Genomic DNA, 18280 nt, shown 5'->3' on the forward strand with positions numbered 1-18280 from the left:
GCCAGTAAAAAGACTCAAGAGCAAGGCAGGAGAAAGGCAGCAAGAACAGGGTGTGGCCAATGCTGGAGATGGTGCTTGAGCCCCGTCTCAAGGTTGAAAGGATGCAATGTCCAGTCCCTGCTCTCCATGGCTTGTAACATTATGGGTTGTGGATGTCGGCTGCCTCCTGGAGAATCATCTGTTCCTTCAACAACTGCTTGTTGAGCACTTGACTGAGTGAGAACCAAAGCAGATGTGAAGATGGGCCCATGGAGCTTATAGGCTAGTGATAGGGAGCAAGTAATGGCATATTGTCTTCAATGTCACAAAGGGAACAGCAGATTGTTAGGATAGAGAATACCAGTGAATATGTTTGGGAAGAGGAATGTGTGGGCCCCTCCGATTTGTGATATTTACGCTGGGGTCACACAGAACCTGGGTAAGAGCGCTGCGCTAGAAGGGACGGTCAGTGCAAAGGCCCTGGGGCAGGAACTAGTTTGGTGTTTTGGTATGTACATGAGGGTGTGCACCCGTCCACACACACAAACACAAACACACACGGGAAGGGGATTCGTAGAGCTTTCCCACCCCAGATTCCCCCAACCTTGAAGCTATTCAGAGACTCCCCTGGAGACACGGAGGAGGAATCACAGACTGCTGAGGAAGCGACTTAGAGGTCTTGAACCCAGCCCCGCCATACCGGCCCTCCCGACGTTTGTCCCGCGCCGCCTGCCAGACGCGGCCAGCAGGGGGCAGCACGACGCTGCGACACGGTCCCTCCGCGTCTGGAGAGGCTCTGCTCTACGTCCGGTCCTCGCGGGGAAACTGAGGCACAGAGCGACAGGTCGAGACCAAGCGAACTCAGGGGTCCCGCCCGCTCGCCCGCCGCAACTCTCTCTTCTCCCCGCCCTGCCGCACCCTGCCCGGCTGCTTCCGAGGCCCGCATCGGACCGGGGTGGGCGGCGGTGGGTGCGGCGCGGTCGCTAGACCCGAGCAGGGAAGCCCCGCCGGCGCCGCGCAGCTCCCGAGGATTCGCCGCATGGACGGACGCTGGGACCGGGGCTGGGGGGCCGCGGGGCGGTCCGCGGACTCTAATCCGGTCGGGGACACCGCTCGCCTCGCAGCCCGGCGTCCGGCCTGGCCCGGCGGCCCGCGACGCCCGGGCCCCGCAGTGCGGGCTCGGACGCACCCTCCGAGCGTCCGCGGTGTCGCCGCCGGGTGGCAGCATCCGCCCGCGCGCCGGCTCCTCCCGCCGCTCCCCGCCCCCAGCGGGCCGCGCTCCTGCCGCGGGCGGGTAGGGCTCCTCGCCTCCTCCGGTTGCAGCGCTCCGTTCTCACTGAACGGGATGTCCGGGGCGCAAGGAACACTTTGAGCGAGGTTGACACGGTCCCTCCACGTCTCTCTGTGCCTCAGTTTCCCTGCCTGTGATTACTCACCGACGTTTCCACCTGGGAACCCTCCCCATCCGCCTGGCCTCCAGTCGAGGGGCCGAGGAATGGCTTGCGCGCGAAGGTTTAGGGACTTGAGAAGGATTAAGAGGGTGTGGGGCGGGGAGTTGAGCAGGAACGCAGGGGTGCAAGTAAGTAGGTTCTGAGTTAGGCTTCCCCAGGCTGGGGCTTGGCGAGGTGGCACTCAGGGTGGCTGGAAACAATTGCCCCTGCCCTATGCCCTCCACAGCGAGTCTCCCTCTTACTGGCCCTCGGGAATTAAGTGCTTCCCAGTTCCATGCACTCCTCCAAGAGTGGCTTGACGGAGTCCAGGGCTGAGAACTCGCGGAACAGCAGAGGAACCTGGCCAGATCAGCCGTTAGGTGGCTGGTCCCTGGCTTGCCCCTTGGGAAAGACAGAGCTCTGTTGGGACAGGGTCTGCCCGATGGCCACCCACTTGCCCAGGGCTGTGCCAAGCAGGACCACTGGGGGTGTGCAAGGTGCTGCAGCCAGGTAGACCTGGAGTTCTGGGCTCTGAACGTGGACACTGAGCTGGACACTGCAGAGGAGACTGAGCAGAGGCAGTGGGAGAGGCGAAGCAGGGAACCCCTGGGGGTGGGGAGCCTCTCCCAAAGCCAAGGGGGTCCCTCAACATCCTTCTATCCACTCCCATCATGGTGCTTAGTCCAATGGCTTCTACAGGATGACTGCCGAGCCATCCGCCTGCATCAGTCTAGGCCTGTCTGTCCCTTCCCTGTCCCCTCTGGGGTAGTCTCTCCCGCAGCAGTGCTGACAGGTGGGGGTGACCCTGGGTGCTGGGGGAGGGCTCCATGGAGGTCTGTAAGGGAGCTAGCGATACTTGGGCTAAGGGTGTGGCCCAGGAGGACCCCAAGTGTATAATTGCTGGGGGAAGGGGAAGCCCGCCAAGAACGCCTATGGGGGTGGGTGGTCTCTGCCTCCCCCGCACTAGAGACTGGAAGAGAGTGGGCACTGCGATCTGTACCAGACGTTCCCCCCGCGCCCCACCCCCACCCCCTTGCCAGCATCGAGGCCAGGCCCACCGCAGGTGTCTCTTCGGAGACGTACCCTCCCCTGCGCCCCCACCCCCCTCACCCCCGCCCAACTCCGCACACCCAGTTCCCCTCCTCCTGACCAGTCCCGGGAGGCCGTTTGGAAGGGAGCGGGCCTGGGGAGGGGTGTGTATGTTGGGGGGGGGGGGTGGATGTGTTTGTGTGTCACGGGGGAGGGAGGAGAAAAGGGAGGGGAGAGCCCGGGAGCGAGGGAGAGAGAGCGCGCGGCGAGCGAGGAGGGCGGGCGGGAGGCGGATCCTCCTACCTGGGGCGCGCTCGTTCTCTCGCAGCTCGCTTGCCGGGGCCGCGAGTCACCTGGGGAGGCGGACAAGTGCGGACACATTGGCCGCGGCGGAGCTCGGCGAGGCGCGCACGGCCCCAGGCGGCTGCGCCCAGTGGAGGCAGCGCCCGCCCGCCCGCAGAGCTCGGCCCGGCCCCCGCCGGCGCTCGTCGTGCCCTGCGATCTCTCAGCCCTGCTCCGAGGTCGCGGTTCCCGGCCCAGGTCACTCCCCGGGCGCACGCGGCGGCGGAGGCAGCGGCGCCCCGGGCTCACCATGGTGGCAGCGCGCGCCGGGTGCTCGCGCGTCGCCGGCCGCCCGAGCCGCAGCGCTGGCTGAGAGCGGTTCACCGAAGCCCCCTGCCCTTGCCGGCTCCCCGCCCCGCTCGCGCGTCCCTTCCGGCCGCCGCTGTCTATGGCGCAGCCCCCCTCCCTGGATCATGCACAGAAACTTTCGCAAGTGGATTTTCTACGTGTTTCTCTGCTTTGGCGTCCTCTACGTGAAGCTCGGGTGAGTATCCCCGCGGGCAGGGGCCGTAGCCCCGGGTAGGGGCAGCCAGGAGGAACCGGTTCCAGAGGGTCCCGGCGGAGACCTAGGGCCCGAGGAAGTACAGGAGGCTCTTGGGGATCCGGGGCTGGCCTGCGTGTCGGACCCTCGCCCCGGCCCAGCAGAGACGCCCCCAAACGCCACGAACGGCAGGTACTCCCGAAGTGCGCCGAGTCCGGGGCCGGTGGAAGGAGAGCGGGGCGCGCAGGCGGCGGCGGCCAGGCTCGCGGGTAGCGGCGAGCGTGCCCGGCGCGTACTTTCACCTGTTTGGGCTCCAGGCCCTGGGGGTGGGACGCGCCTTCCCTCCCCCGGGCTGCGCTGGGCGCCGAGCCCGGGCCGAGCGCTCGCCGTCTGGAGGGCGCGCCGGGGCCAGGAGCCGGGGGCGTCGGGCGGCCGGGGAGGCCTGGGCGGGCGGGGGGCGAGCACCCGGGCCGCGAGCCCGCCGGGCCGGGGCACCTGCCCGAGCCCTTCGACCCTATCCATCACCCGGACGTGTTGAAATTGCCTTGACAACTCGTCCGGCTGGCTCGGGATGGGCCGCGCGGCGGGCCCGGCGCCTCGGGCTCGGTCCGGGGCCCGAGCCCCCGCCCGCCCTGGGCCCTCGGCCCGGCCCCCTCTCGCCGCGCTCCCCCTCGTGCGGCCCGGCGGGCCGGGCTCACTGCTCGCTGCAGTAGCAGCTCCGAGTCGTATTTCCACATTCCTGAACCCAGCCGAGTCCTTACCTGTTGGGCTGCGATCTCCTTTAGACAGAAGCTGTCTCGGCCCTGCTCGAAGTGGGGGTTGGGGGGGGCGATGTGACCGTGAAGGGGGGTGCGGTGCACCTCGTTGGGGGGGGGTCGCCCACCGCCCGCGCCCAGCCGCGCCTTGCGCCCCTACTGTGCGCCAGTGGCGGCCTCTGGCCGGAGAACAGGCGGTGAACAGGCCGTGGGGAGGCGGAGACGCGGCGTCCCAGGCTGGGAGGTTAGAAGCACCACCTGAGAATCATCACCTCCGTCTATCGCCGGTCCCTCGGTCGCCCCGTCCGCCATTTTATTGATGGGGAAACTGAGGCCCAGCGGGCAGGGACTGAGGCCTGGGCGGGAAGACCCAGCCCTAACCTCAGTTCTGCAGGCCTGGGCTGGTGAGCCTAGGGCTGCTGGTGGCTCTGTTTACTGTTGGTCTGTGCAGGCTGTGTTCTTGGGTGTTCCATATAGAGGTGAGGGAGCTGCACTGCGTCCGCCAGGGGCTGGGGGTTGGGAGGGAGGCACTGTGTCCGGAACCCAGCAGCCCTGCAGTGTCTCTCCCTAGAGCCCCAAAAGTCATGGGCATATTGAGGCTCTCCCTGGTCCTCAGCACTAAGGCCTTGTCCGCTCCTGGCCATCCTAGGGTTAGGTCCCCGTTTTAAGGATCAGGAAACTGAGCAAGGGACGCCAATTCACTAGTCCCCAAGAGTAAGAGGCAGAGCTGGGACTGGCTCTGGCCTCCACCGCGGACCCCTCCTCCTAGCACCGGCACCCATTTCTCGACAGGAGTCATCCAACAGAACAGCCCTCCACCCCCCAGCTTGTGGGAAGCACTCCAGGACCTTTCCCTCCCCACCCCAGGCAGCAAAAAGGGATCAAGGTGGTGCCCATCCTGGGCTCCCAGGGCTGGTTGCAGAGCTGAGAGGCCTGTGTGATGGACCTACTGACCCCCAGACACAAAGCAGCTTCCCTCTCTGGTCTGTAAATGGGACTGTGGCTCTGGCCATCCTGAACACGGTGGTGGCCTGTGTCTGAGTAGAGAGAGACAAGGGAGGGAGACCCAGCCTGTGTGCAGGCCTCTCTGGGAGCCGGCAAGAGAGCCAGATGCCGCCTTCTGCCTCCACTCAGGGACCCCAGGGTGGGCAGCTCCTTCCCCTGCTGTACCGCCTGAAACACATGTTCCTGGGGGCAGAGGAGAAAACCAAGGCTCCGAACACCCTGCAGAACCACGTCCGGGAAAGCTAGGGATCCAATGGGATCCACTGAGGGGAGCGGACTCCACCTGGGTCACTACACAGCCCCTGCAGCCCACCTTGCTGGGTGGGGGTGGGGGGAGTGTGGCTTGCTGTCTTTGCAAGCCATCTTGGTTGCACAAGGTGTGGGTGGGGGGGGGGCAGTTGGGCCCAGATGTGACCAGAAGGGTTAATGACTTGGGAATGAAGTACATCCAGGATAAGGTTTGGGCTTCATTCCTTCCCCTCACTTTCATTGGTGGCTTTGGATGGGCGCTTTAATCTCCCAGTCTGCCTCCCTCATCCGAAAAGTGGGGTCACAGTAGCACGTCCTTCTAGTCCTTCTCATCCTTCTTGGGGTACAGCAAAGGAATGTCTGTCCTAGGTGCCTGTGCCCTGGGGGGAGAGGTGGGGCCCCAGTAAACACCTGTGCTCACCAGCCCAGCTGCCGTCTCTGTCAATGACCTCGGTCTCACCACCCTGGGGACTCCTCCAGGTGGTGGATTTTAAGGCCGCAGCAGTTCCAAGCCAGTGTCAGAGATGTGTGCACTGGGACATGCACTGAGGGATACTCGTGATCATGCCCTCCCCCCGCCCCACCCAGGCCCGTGTGTGCGTGTCTGTGAAGGCACACCGGGAACCTCCCCCACTTGTGCACAAGCAGCCAGCACACAGATGTGGAGCCCTGGGGGAAGCTTCCACACCAGCAGGGAGGGAGAACTGGGGCCTCACCACACCTTTGGGGATCAGGGCCCCAAGAGGAGGTTTGCCTCAGGTTTTGAGCAATTTCAAAACAAATGGCTTTGGGGAGTCACGGTTCCTCACTTTTGGACTGAACAGCCTCCAGCCCTCGGGGAAGCCAAGCCAGGGCAGGGACAAGCCATTGGAATTCAGGCACTCTCAGCCCTGCTCCATTCTCGCCCTGGGAGAGGCAGAGGGGTCCAGCGGGATGAAGGTGAAGGGGCAGCCCCCTGCGTCTGGATGCTGGGCAGGAATCTCCAGGCCGCGTCTAGAAGGTGGGAAATGCCCCATCCCTGGACCACTGGCCATATCCGCACAGACCTCTCGTCCTCATCCCTGCCTTGTGCTCCGTGGACAGGGTCCGCACTGTCTCTGCAAGATCATCCATATATAGCTAGGCTTGGCACACAGCAGGAGGTGGGACTCAAAACCTCAAAATAAGAAGTGGGTTTCTGGCTTTTAAAAAAATCACGGGAAGAATTGTTTAGGAAGTGGGTCCTTGTGAATCTGCTCCTCCCTACACCTCCCCCAATCGACCCGACAAAGGAGAGCAAAAGAAGCGAGAGGGGGAAGCCAAATTTGGGGTTCTCCATGAACCAATTAGGGGTGCCCTTTCACTGCCTCTCCAAAGAGGCGCCGAGGCAGAACCCTACAGAGACACCAGTGCGCATGTGCACAGGTGAGTCCTGCCGGACCCGGCCGGCCTGGTTGTTTGGGGTGAGCGTGTGCGACTCGCAGCCCGCCTAACCAAACCCAGGGGCGCACGCGGGCGAAGGTGCAGCACCCACAGTGCGTCTGTGCGCACACACCTGTGCCCTCACAGACGCGCCCACGCTCCCGCGGGCACACGCAGGCACACGCAGGCACATGCAGGCACATGTATGCGAACGCGAGAACAGACTGCCGAGCACAGCCCCCCAAGAGGAGCGCACGCCCCCGCGCAGTTACGCCGAGGTGCCTCCCCCCCAGGTGCACCTTCCAGAGCCGGCCGGAGCTGTGTGGTTCGCTGAAGCTGGGCGGGGAGGTGGGGGGATACGGGCCAAGGCAGTTTGGGCAAGCCCTGGGGGCGGCTCCTGTCGCACGCTCTGGTCAGCCTCCCCTTTAAAAAACCCGCCCGCAGAGGAGGCGGATGTAGGGGCGGCCCGTCCAATGGCAGCTGCGCGCCTCGAGAGACTTGGAGACTTGAGCCAGAGCGAGCGACAGAGCCGGTTCCGACCGATCGACGGACGGAGGGCCAGACAGCCGCCGAGGCGCACCCGCTGCCCGTCCCCTTTCTCCGCGCTCCAGCCGAAGCGCCCGCCGCGGCCCCAGCCCCAGCCCCAGCCCCAGCGCGATGCTCGGCCCTGGCGGCGGGGCACGGACGAATCCTGCGCTGGGGCCCGCGCGCCGGGGTCCCTAGCGCCTGGCGTCGCCGCCCCACCTCGGGGAAGGCCGCGGAGACCCCGGCCTCAGCTGGCCCCGGCGCCCTGCCCGCCGGGCCCGCCAAGCCCTTCAGGAGCGCCGGCCCACCATGCTCCTGCTGTCGCCGCGCGGCGCGCTCCTGTCCGTGTACTGCCCGCAGATCTTTCTCATCCTGTCCAGCGGCAGCTACCTGTGAGTGCCGCGGGCCGCGCGCGGGGCGGGCGGGGGTGGAGGAAGCCCTCTCCTCGGCCTCCGGCGCAGGAGCCGGGCGGGTAGGAAACTCGGCAGTGGAGTCCCTGGGCGGGGCACCGGGTGCCCGACGCGCTCGGTAGGCTGGGACTTTGGGCGTCTTCGTCTGCCTAAAGCGCCGAGGGGGAGGACTTGGGGGCGGCTGCAGCAGTGAGAAGTTACGGCTTTGGGGTCAGAGAGAACGTGGCTCGCCAGAGGCCCTTCTGCTCGGGTGGCCCAGACTGCGCGCACGGAGCGCGGCGGCGGGAGGGCGCGCGGCGGCGCGGGGATTCCCTGCGCTGTCCCACCGGAGTCCCGGACCAGCGGCATTCCCTTCCCTTTATAAATTCGCGGGGCCGGCCCGCCTGGGCCGCCCTCGAGAGAGAGCCGCACGCACACACCCGCTCCCCCGCGTACACACTGGTGCACACGTGCACTCTGCGCCCCACCAGACAGCGCCCGAGCTGTCCTTGGTGGTGGCTGCGGCTTCTCGCGCCTTCCCGCGGCGCTGAGCTGCCCGACCCAGCCACTGCCCACTCCTCACCTGGCGGCGAGGGGGACGCGCGCAGCGAGCCTGCGGTCGGCCGAGGTGCGCCCGGGTGTCCCGGCCAAGGCAGCGCGCGGAGCGTGGGCGCGCGTGTGCGTCGGGACCGGCAGCGCCCACCCGGCTCGGGGAAGCTCCAGGCAGGGCCCGACCTGGCCCAGGGAGCCGAGGGGGCGCGTCGGCGCAGCAGTGGCTTCGCCCGATTCCTAATGGGACGCATATGCTCTGGCCTCCGATTTAAAAAGAAGTTTGATTTATGGAACCGCCGTTTGGGGGAATTTAAGCTGGATGCTACTGATTAAACCTCAGAGCTAGCTCTCCCTCCCCTTCTCTCCTCCCCTCCTCCTCCCCCTCCTTTACACGCGGGCCACGTCCGGGGTCGCCTAACGCGGCCAGAGGGGGCAGGCGCTGCCTTCCCGCTCCCCGCGCCACCCCCACCTCCCGCGCGGCCGCAGTCCTAATAAATCGCCGTGCCCCCACCCCCTTTTAATAGAGGCGCAGCCAATTTCTCCTCCAACTCCTAGGAAATTACTATCCTACCAGTTTTCCTTCTATAAATAGTCGCGCATCTTGAAACAAAAGTTCGCAACCGCAGCCAGATGCTGCGAGGCCCGCGGTTTCCCGGGCTGTGGGACATAATTACAAGGTCCGGGCGCAGAGAGTGCTCCAGGCCCGGCGGGCAGCCCGGCTGCAGAGGGATCGCCTGGGGAAGGTGGGAGGGGGAGGACCGGCGGCCCCAGGCAGGGAAAGGGGCCGGATTGGGACCGACTGATCTTTGGGGAAATCAGGCTAGGAAAGCTCCAGGCTAGAGAGTCCTGCTTCCGGCTTCCCTCCCGGGAAATGAATCAACCAAGGGGGGCTTGGAATCCCAGCCTCTAGTTCTCAGAGGTCAGAGGTGGAAAGCCTCCCCCTCCTCTGAACACCCCCTCCCATCTCAATCTTAAGCTAGACAATCAGCAGCTAAAGGCCTAAAGAAATCATTTTTGGAGCCAGCTGGCCGCGGTTTGGCATTAATGGGGAGGTGTGCAGGGGTAGGAAACCAGGAGAACTCTGGGGCTTGTCTAGAGTGGGTATCGGAGAGGAGGAGCTGGGCGACAGGCTCAGGAGCTGCAGAGAACAGCAGCGGCGGCTGTGAGGGGCTCTGGGGCAGGTGGTGGGCCCTGTGTGCGTGTGTAGACCCCAGGGTTTCCTTCCCGGTGGGCTCCCGCCATCCAGGGCTGCAGTGATTACCATCTGTGCCCACATGGGCTTGCTCCCTGCGTGTTCATTGCCAGCTTTGTTGGGAGAAATTCTCCAAAGGCGACGGTTTTCCAAATGTTCCTGGGCCAGTGCTGGGTTCCAGGGTAGGGGGTTAGGGGCAGCAAAGCAGACCCTGCTCCCCGCCTTGCCTTCGGTGAATAGCTGCTCACGCCAGCCCAACCTGATCTTCAGCCCCCACCCCCTGGGGGGAAGCCCTGATGCCAGGCTTTCCTGAGTGGAGATTCAGTTCGCTGTTCCCAGGAGCCAGAGCGGGAGCTCTGGGGTTTCTCCTGCCCCATTTGGTGGGTACTGGGCTGGCCTGGAGGAGGCCACAGGTGGGAGCAGGGCCCCCAGGATACAGATGACAGTGAGAACGGTGGGCAGCACCTGGTGGGCGGCTCTGCGCTGGTGCCCAGATGCCGTTGAGGGGGCCCGTGCAAAAGGGCTTTGAGAACTGTAGGGGGTCAACAGTAACCCCACCTCACTACCGGCGGGAATACTTAGGAAGGTTGGCCCTGTGGGATCCGAGGATTCCAGGGGCAGGAGGAGCCCTGGGCAGAGGTTTCTTTCTGCTCCAGAGAACTTTCCAGAAGGCATCCCACTGCTGGGATCACAGACACTGGTGGACAATTGATCCTGCCCTTTTCATCTGGGCTGCTCTCCCAGCTCCCTGTCTTGGGCTGTGGTCCGTGCATAGTGAATCCCAGATGCATGCCTGGGCCCCTGCCACTGATTGGGTCGGACGGGTGTGCTGGCCTGGAAGGGCCCTGAGCCCCCGCCTGATGCTGAGCTTGGCTGGCCCTTGCGAGGCAGCTCCGGCCAGCCTTACCCTTCTCTGTGCTACTGTTGTCAGAACAGAAGCTTCTGGGGCCAGTGGGGGGAGTGGGGGGTGGGTCAGGGAGGGCCTCCGGGAGGGCAGGTGGGGGACCAGAGGCCCAGAAGAGGGCTGTGGTATGGTCAGCTGGGCTGGGCCCTCGTGCCAGGACCGGGCTGGCCTCCTGTCCTGGGCAGGTCCCTTCCGGCCTTGGCCTCCTCCTCCCAGATGTGGAGGTTGGCTGCAGTGACCCCCCCAGGTCTTCCGGTACGAGCCTCTCATGGTGACCGCCCGCTCTGGGGAGCTGAGTGAGTCATGGGTGACGGGGCGGTTACTCACCGACCACCTGGCTGTGGGGGGTGGTGGGGGGCGCTCACCGCGGCCCTGCCAAGGCTGGGCCTCTTCCCGGCTCGGCCACTGTGGCTTTGTTGGTGGTGCCAACCGCAGGCCCAGAAACTCTGTGGGCATGACCCTGGGCGGCGGGCATTGATGAATCAGGCCCCCTCCCCGGGCAGTGAAGCCTGTGTGGCCGCAGAGCCGGGCCGCCCAGCTTAGCCTGCATCGGTTTCCCCCTGGGAGCAGCAGCTCCCGGCTTGCATCTGTCCAGGTGTGGGAGGTGCTCTGCGGTATGGCCTCGGGCCGGTCCAGGAGCTTCTCTGGGCTGCAGTCTCCTCATCTGTGGCTGGGAGATGGAGATACTTCCTCTCTGCCGGCACACGTGGGGCCTGCAGGCCACCTGGACTCCAAGGCACATGTGGCTCTGTGCGGCAGTGGGCACCGCGGGTGAGCGCGGGGAACTTCCGGGGACCCCTGTTCTGAGCTGCAGGAGTGGAGCTTCTCCCTCACAACATGCTCCCGGAGCCCCACAATCAAAGGGGGAATGGTGCGCTCTGGGGGTGACTTCTTTTGACCCTGTGTGTGTGGGAGTGTGCGCTTGAGTGCAGAGGAAGGGCCTGAAGGGGAAGGTGGTCCTCCTGGGCCTCCTCCAGGCCCCGCTGTGCCCTGCAGCCACCCCGAGGCCCCGCAGCGGGGACAGGCTCATTTTCTGACCTAGCAGCTTCCCTTGAGTCCTCTCTGCTCCGGTTCCCATCCCTGCTCCTGCCCTAGCTGCCTGGGTGCATTCTGGAGCTCGGCTTTGCCCTGGAGCTGCCAGGACTAGGGGGACTGAAACTTCTGGAGTAGCCGTGAGGACTCGGTGAGCAAATGCAGAGATGTGGCCCCCAGGGTGCTTGGTATACAGTAAGTGCTCAGGAGATGGGGTCGCTCTCAGCAGTCAGGTATACAGTAAGTGCTCAGGAGATGGGGTCGCTCTCAGCAGTCAGGTATACAGTAAGTGCTCAGGAGATGGGGTCGCTCTCAGCAGTCAGGCGCAGGGAGGCCGGCCACCTGGGACGCAGGGGGGGGGCCTCGTGGCCGTAAGTGTTCAGGGAAGAGTGTTGAACTCTCTGGGGGTGACCTCAGAGGGCTTCCTGGAGGAAGTGGGGTGTTGATGAGCAGAGAGGCCCTCTCGAGGTCATAACCGCCCTCCTGGTCTGGAACTGGTTCTGCCACTGCCTCTGAGAAGAAATTCGCCCTGTGGTGGTCCAGCAGAGAAGGGTGTCCCCAGGGCCCTGCGGCCTCCTGGGGTGATCTGGGCAGGTACATGGTGCCCTGCAGGGAGGGGCCACCATCAAGGGAGGTGAGTTTTGAGGCCCTGACTACACAGTGTTTCCACGCTTGGGTCCTCTAGGGACGCTGTGGACGCTGACAAATCACACACCATGTTCCCCAGAGTCTCAGGCCGGCCTCGGGCGGGGGGGCGGGCTGCATAGCCTATGGGTATGGGGAGCTCAGAACTCCTCCTGGGGGTTTGGGCCAAGGCTCTGTTGTCAGGCTAGCCTGGGCAGCACCCCATGGGTGGTGGCAGCGGGGGAATGGGGTGGGGTGGGGTGGAGTTCTTGGTTGTAGAGACGTAGAGATCCAGACCCTCCGGCAGCTCAGGTCTGGGGGTACCCAGAACAGGGTCCTTTTCTGTGCAGCCCATGGCCAGTTACTTAACCTCTGGAGGCCTCCCCCTGCCTGGGGCAGATGGAGGGATTTCAGCTAGTTGCCACGGAGCTTCCATTTTGCATGGCCCTGGGTCCGGCTCAGATAGGGTTTAGCCCCCCACACCCCCCACCCTCTGACTCCCCCAGCAAGGGACAAGGGGCCGGGAGCTCTCTCTTGTCAGATGAAACCTCGACCCAGGGCTCCCTCAGCCTGATGAAAGGGTCATTGTGTGGTGCGGGCCGCCCGCTGGCCAAGGACAAAACCTCCGTTTGTCCTCCTTCCCTGGCGCGGGGCTGGGGCCTCCCCTTGGGCTGGCTAACGGGGTGGGGGTGGGCACAGGTGCGCTCTGTCCTCGCTTTCTCCATCTATCCTGTCTCCATCACAGAGCTGCTCAGCCTGCTCGGGCGCCCTCCCGGTCCTGCCCTCAACGCAGGGTGTCCGCAGCCTCCGAGGCGTGGGGGGGAGCCCCAGGCCTGGGCCACTGGGCCAGCCTGTGGTTGGCAGGGGAGCAGTGAGCTCTCCAACCCTGGAGGCATACAAGCCGATACAGGACTGAGGGCCCGGGATGCTGGGCAAGGGCTCTGCCTGGAAGGAAGCCAGCACTCACGGGTCCTCTGTGCAAGGCAGCCACGGCTGTGGTTGGCCCGCTCTGTGACTGAGGATACGGAGGCCCCGGGAAGGTCATCCCACAGCCTCCCGCCTGAGCAGGTAGCTTCTGAGCACAGATGACACCACGAAGCCCTCAGTCGGGGGGTGTGAGGGCAGCTCACTAGAACTGTGCTGCCCAGGTGGCCGTCCTCCTGCAGACCCCAAGGCCAGCAAGGTGCCCGGTCCAGGACGGGGAGGACACCAGCCTCACCGGCACGCAGCCCCCCAGGCATCTGCCGCGGTCCAGAAGGGCCCGAGTCAGCATCCCCTCGCAGTCCCATCCCGATAAGACTGGGGGCCGCCAGCCCTTTTCAGACCTCAGCCCCTCCAAGGCCACCCCTGTTCCAGACCCTCCTCCACGGCCTCCCAGACCAGAGGTGCTCCTTGTGCAGGAGTCCAGGCACGTGCCCAGCGGGAGCCGCGAATGAGCAGGACCCCAGAGGGAGGGAGCCTTGGGACAAGGGTGGGCGATGTCTCAGCTTGCCCCCCTCCCGAAGCAGGCCTAGGGGCTGCGGGGGTGTGAGGGATCCAGAGCTGAGACTTAGGCCCTCACTGTCCCAAGTGGCAAAGGGGCGAAAATCACTTTTGAACCAGAGTTCGTTCAGAAGAAATTGCCTGCCCACAGGACAGACCCCTGACCCAGGGAGCGGGGAGGGGGCCCAGGGCTCCACCTTCCACTTCTGGAAAACTCAGGTCTCTTGGAGAGGCCGTCTGTCACGGGGCTGATGGGCGCCCCCCACCAGCTGGGCTCTGCTCTGACTTTGTTTCCCCCAGCTGCCAGAAAAGGGAGCTAAGCAAGGGGCCCCCACGTGGGGGGTGGCGAGGTGAGGCTCGTGAGGGGCAGAGTGCTGGGGACCCCTGGGGTCACGCTCAAGGTGGAGCCCAGGCCTGTCTGCCTTCTCATCTGCTGTCTGCGAGGGACCGATCACACCTGTGCCTTACAGCTGCCGAGCGACCAGGAGTCATGAGGCTCTGATCGAGGGCTCACTCTGTCTCTCTTTCTCTTCCCCGCTCCCACCTCCACATCTTTACACTTGGAACCAGAGGGACACCTGTCTCTCCAGGTGTGTGAGGGGACCAAAAGGCCCTCAGATTTCTGCTCCCGGGTCCCTTCCTGCCTTGGGCCCCAACCCAAGGGGCTCTGAGACTGGCTTGAGCAGGGAGAGAGGAGGTGGTCCAGACTGGCCAGCTCCTGACCTTCAAACTGGGGCCGGCAGGTGCATAGTTGCCGCATACCATGGACTTGGGGCAAGCCTCCCCTTTTCTGGCTGGGGCTGTCCCCGTGGGTGGTGGTCTCGGTGCCTCAGAGCCCTTCTGTCCCCACCTCCCCTTCCTGCCAGGGCTCGTCACTGCTCAGGGCTTGCCCTTCTCAGCGACAGCAGCCCTGAGACAGGCAAGCGAAGCCGCCCGTGTACGGGGCGGTACTGGGAAGCTTCCCTCCTTCCCCATCATGTACGCAAAGCCCCGTGGGGTCCTAGAGAGCAGGAGATCCTGGGAGACCTTCTACTGACCCGGGCCCTGAAGAATGTGCTGGGGACAGTGGAGTTCTTGGCCGACGGACAGCCGTGGGGCGGGGAGGGGGCACTGGGAGCGGGCGTCGGCCCCTCAGAGTTGGCTGGGGCCGTGGGAGGCGAGGTCAGGGTGGCAGAGGGCAGGCCCAGGCCCGGGGAGCCCCGGGGGAGCAAGTGTCAAGCAGGACAGGGGTGGGCAGCTTCACCCCGAGCTAAGGGAGGCCCCTGAGTGTGACAGGGACAGGTTTCCCCGAGGCAGGGCCCACAGGGTGGACGGGCGCTGATTGGGGCAGACGGGCGCTGTGAGCACACTCGGAGGCCCGGCCAGTGGTAGTAGCTGCAAGTAGCCCTCCGGGCCCTGTCCCCCGCCCCCTCCATCTAGCACCCAGTGCAGCTCGAAGTTCATGCTGAGTTAGGGCCCAGTCAACCCCCTCTGGGACGGTCAGATGGCAGCTTCTGCATCTGGGTCCCAGCGAGGCCCGTCGGCCTAGTCAGGACCCACTTGCCCAGGGATGGCCCCCAGTGTGCGCCCCCGTGCGTGTGAGTGGCCACAGGGGTGGTCTGGGGGGCTGGGTGCCTTCCTGGCTCCTTGACTTAGGTCTCCTCATGGTGACTTCTCCGCTGGCAGGAGTACTGGGAATTTCCAGGTGCTGCTGGCCCCCCCCCACCTTGGGGGAGCCCACGTCTGTCCCAGGGACCATCCACCTGTGTCAGGAACCACAAGGCCAGGAGTGCACTTGCTGGGGGCGTCCTCCCTGTGGTCCAGCGCCTGCCGCCTCCTGCCCGCCCCCACCCCCATCCAGGGACCTGGGCCACAGGTTGTTTGCCAGTCCCTTCTGGAGGGGAGGGAGAGCCCAGGGTTGCAGGCGAGTCTGAGTGTGAGCCCAGAGCCACCCCTGGCTCCCTCTCACTGCCTTTCTTCCAGAGCTGGACATTCCTGCAGGGGGAGGAGGAGAAGAGGGGAGGTTGAGGGGAAACAGGTCCTTAGGGCCTGGGGCAGAGAGCCCAGAAGTGGAGAGAAAAGCTGCAGGGCTGGGTCCTGCTCCTGGCGCTGATGTAAAATCCCTGCCAGGTGTCTGTGTGGCCTTGGATGAGAGCTGGAAGCTGGTTGCGGAAGGCAGGGGTGGTGCTCAGGACTCCGGGCCACTCAGGGCATGGGGTGGGAGGGGGATTGCTGAGCCCAGGGAGGGGTTCTGAAGGTGCAAGCCCCATCATGTGGGCCATCACAGCCGCCTGATGAGGAGGGAGTGGACTACTCCTTGGTGGGGGGGGGGGGGGGGGGCGCCCCCTGCCGGGAAGCCCCCCGGCCGGGGGGGGGGGGGGGGGGGGCCCGCCCCGGGGGGGGGGGGGGGGGGGATGAGCACCCTGTGCCGTAAAGCATCCAAGCCGAGGCAGTGGGCTGGGGTTCCCCGATGGTCCAGAAATTCTCAGAGGGGGCAGCAGGGTGCTTAAAAAGTGAGGTGAGTGCTGAAGGAGCCTTGCCCAGGGTGCTCTGGCCCAGAGGAACCGCCAGGTTTGGTGAGAGCAGGGGGCAGGGCCATAGAACTGGGGACAGCCTGGGTGGGGCTGGGCTCTGCTCTGAGGGGTCCTGTGGCCCAGATAGGCCCCCACCTCCAACCGCTCCCAGAAGCCCCCCACCCCCCAGGATGTCACCCAAGGCCGGGTCTCAGGACCAGGAGCTCGGCCCTGCCCCGCATTCTGCACAGAGGTGACAGTCCAGTGTCCCCTGCCTACAGGGACAAAGGCCCCTGAACCCACTGCTCAGACCAGCCCAGAAGGCTGAGGTGCTGGCCGACCCATCAGGCGCCTAGACTCCTGGCCTGGCCCTGGGCCAGATGCCCTGCCAGCTTCCTCCCACCTGTCCCCCTCACCTGTCTGTCCCTCCATCGGTCCTGTGGTTTCAGGTTGACCTCCTGGTCTCCCAGGCCTGCAGGGTGCCCCGGTGTCTGACAGAGCTGCAGCACTGGGGCCTAGGCCAAGACCAAGGCTAGGGGTCTCACCCTGCTCAGGTCTCAGCTCACTATGCAGGCTCAGCTGCCATGAGCCTCGGGGTTTCAGTGTCCCCTCTCCCCCAACCCCCCGTACCACGGGAATTGAGAAGAAAGATCAGGGGTGAAGCCTGGGAAGGTCCAGAATATAGCAGAAAGTGCAGGAAGTAGGTCCATTGCCTGAACCTCAGCCCCCCGCAGCCTCCTCTGGAGGCCAGCTTAGCTGTGACCATGAGCGGACAGAGGACAGAAGGCAGACCAGTGGCAGGCTTCTCGGAGGAAGAGGCATCAAACTGGGCCTGGAATCTTGCCAGACTGCTGGAGGGGTCTGGGCACCTCTTGCCTTGCCGGTCAGTATGGCCTGAACCCGGGAGGGTCATGTTGGGTCCTGGTTTCCCAACAGAGGTCTGGAAGTTTCTGAGGTCAGAAGTCAATGACCCATTGTGGTCACAGTGAGGGGACGAGGTTCTGATTTCACTGACTTAACAGATGTGGGGGCTGGATGAACCCTCCGGGCCCGGGGCCGTCTCATCTGCGGCTCCCCGTGCCCCTGGTTGTGCTTGTCCCCCTCTAGCAGCCTCAGCCCTGCCCGAGACCCCTGTCCGCTGCCTGCTTCCTCCCAGGATTGCCTGGTTTCCCTCCAGGGTGGGGTCCCAGAATGCCAGGCCAGGAATGCCAGCTATGTGGGGAGGGCGGGCGGGCAAGCGCCCGCGGGGGGCGTGAGGGAGCCGCCGGACGCTGTGCTCTCTTCCCCGGGAACACCGCGGGCAGTGAGCTGAGCCGGGCAGTGGGCTGGAAAGATCGCAGCAGGCAGGACCCGTGCTGGAGGGAGCTCGGCTGCAGGAGCCCCACCTGCGAGCTGGGGCTGTTCTGCCCATCGGACAGATGGGCAAGCTGAGGCCAGCGAGAGTCAGCGGCCGAGCAGACCCTGAGCACAGGACCCCAAGCCCCGAGAACCTGCCCTAGGATACAGCCACAGGTATCGCTTCGGTCCCTCATGCAGATGGGAAACTGAGGCCTGGGCAGGGCAGGGAGGGCTAGAGGGAGGGCTTCATTGCCCAGCTGGGCCCCTTCCTGCCTCCACCCTCTCTGCACCTCCGCTGGGGCAGCCCCTGCCCACCGCCCGTGCAGCTCCCTCTGTGTGTTCTCTGCGAGCCCCCTTCCTCCTCTGTAAGGTTAGGCCGGCAAGACCCACCCTGAGGAGCTGTGGGGGGAGGGGGGGCAGGGTGGGGGGCAGGGTGGGGGATGCCACTCAGGAAGGGTGGTCATTTCGGTAGGTCCCTCCCTCCAGGGCATCCCCCCTCCCCCAAGTTCTCCCCCTCCAGGCCAGTAGGGGGAGAAGCCATTGGCTGAAACAGGGCTGATCATCCCTATTTTCAGACGGAAAGACTGAGGCTCAGAACAGACCTTAAAGGCGGCCTTCCTGAGGTCTGGGGCTGTCCCCAAGGCCCATGCTGCCCACTGAACAGGGCCAAGAGTCCCAGCAGGGGAAGGAGATGAGCAGACTTAACGCCAGGAGGACAGGTGGGTGGAGTGCCCCTGGGCCTTTGCAGGAGCTGTGTCCGGCTCTGCTCCAGCTGTTCCGTGTCATCCTGTTCCACCCCACAGAGGAGGGCTGCGGGGACCCCCTGGGTGCCAAGCTCTGGCACTGCGATGGTGACTTGGGGGTTCTGCAGAGTGACTCCAGACCAGGAAGACCTTCTTATCCCCAATTGACAGGCAGGAGCACCGAGGCCACCACCAGCTGTGCCCCACCCCCCCAAGGCCTGCTGCTGGCTCTGGAGCTCAGGAAAGAGCCTCTTGCCACCTGCCGATGGCTGGGAAGTTCTGGGCTGACCCCTGTCCACCTGATGGAGACAATGGGGGGGACACGGGGTGGGTGGG

At 65.1% G+C, this 18280-nt stretch overlaps 1 protein-coding gene and 1 long non-coding RNA gene across 4 annotated transcripts in view; both read left to right on the forward strand.

The window, feature by feature from the left end:
- Positions 1-3007: 3007 nt before the first annotated feature.
- The window catches only part of WNT7B (Wnt family member 7B), a 47594-nt gene continuing 32321 nt past the window's right edge, over positions 3008-18280 (forward strand). Inside the window, exon 1 of one of the 3 annotated variants that reach the window (XM_059401780.1) lies at positions 3008-3264. In XM_059401780.1, coding sequence (XP_059257763.1) covers positions 3169-3264 — 96 coding nt within the window. In that variant the 5' untranslated portion in view covers positions 3008-3168. Of the gene's footprint in view, positions 3265-7416; positions 7589-18280 lie in introns of those variants that run through there. The other 2 variants (XM_059401782.1, XM_059401781.1) reach the window with 2 other exon arrangements.
- On the forward strand, positions 17156-18232 carry LOC132019119 (uncharacterized). The gene is made up of 3 exons (XR_009404707.1): positions 17156-17375; positions 17777-17920; positions 18116-18232. It is a non-coding gene; the product is annotated as an uncharacterized LOC132019119 (long non-coding RNA).

The sequence above is a fragment of the Mustela nigripes genome, chromosome 6, assembly GCF_022355385.1.
Source record: "Mustela nigripes isolate SB6536 chromosome 6, MUSNIG.SB6536, whole genome shotgun sequence".
In the NCBI taxonomy this organism is placed as follows: domain Eukaryota; kingdom Metazoa; phylum Chordata; class Mammalia; order Carnivora; family Mustelidae; genus Mustela; species Mustela nigripes.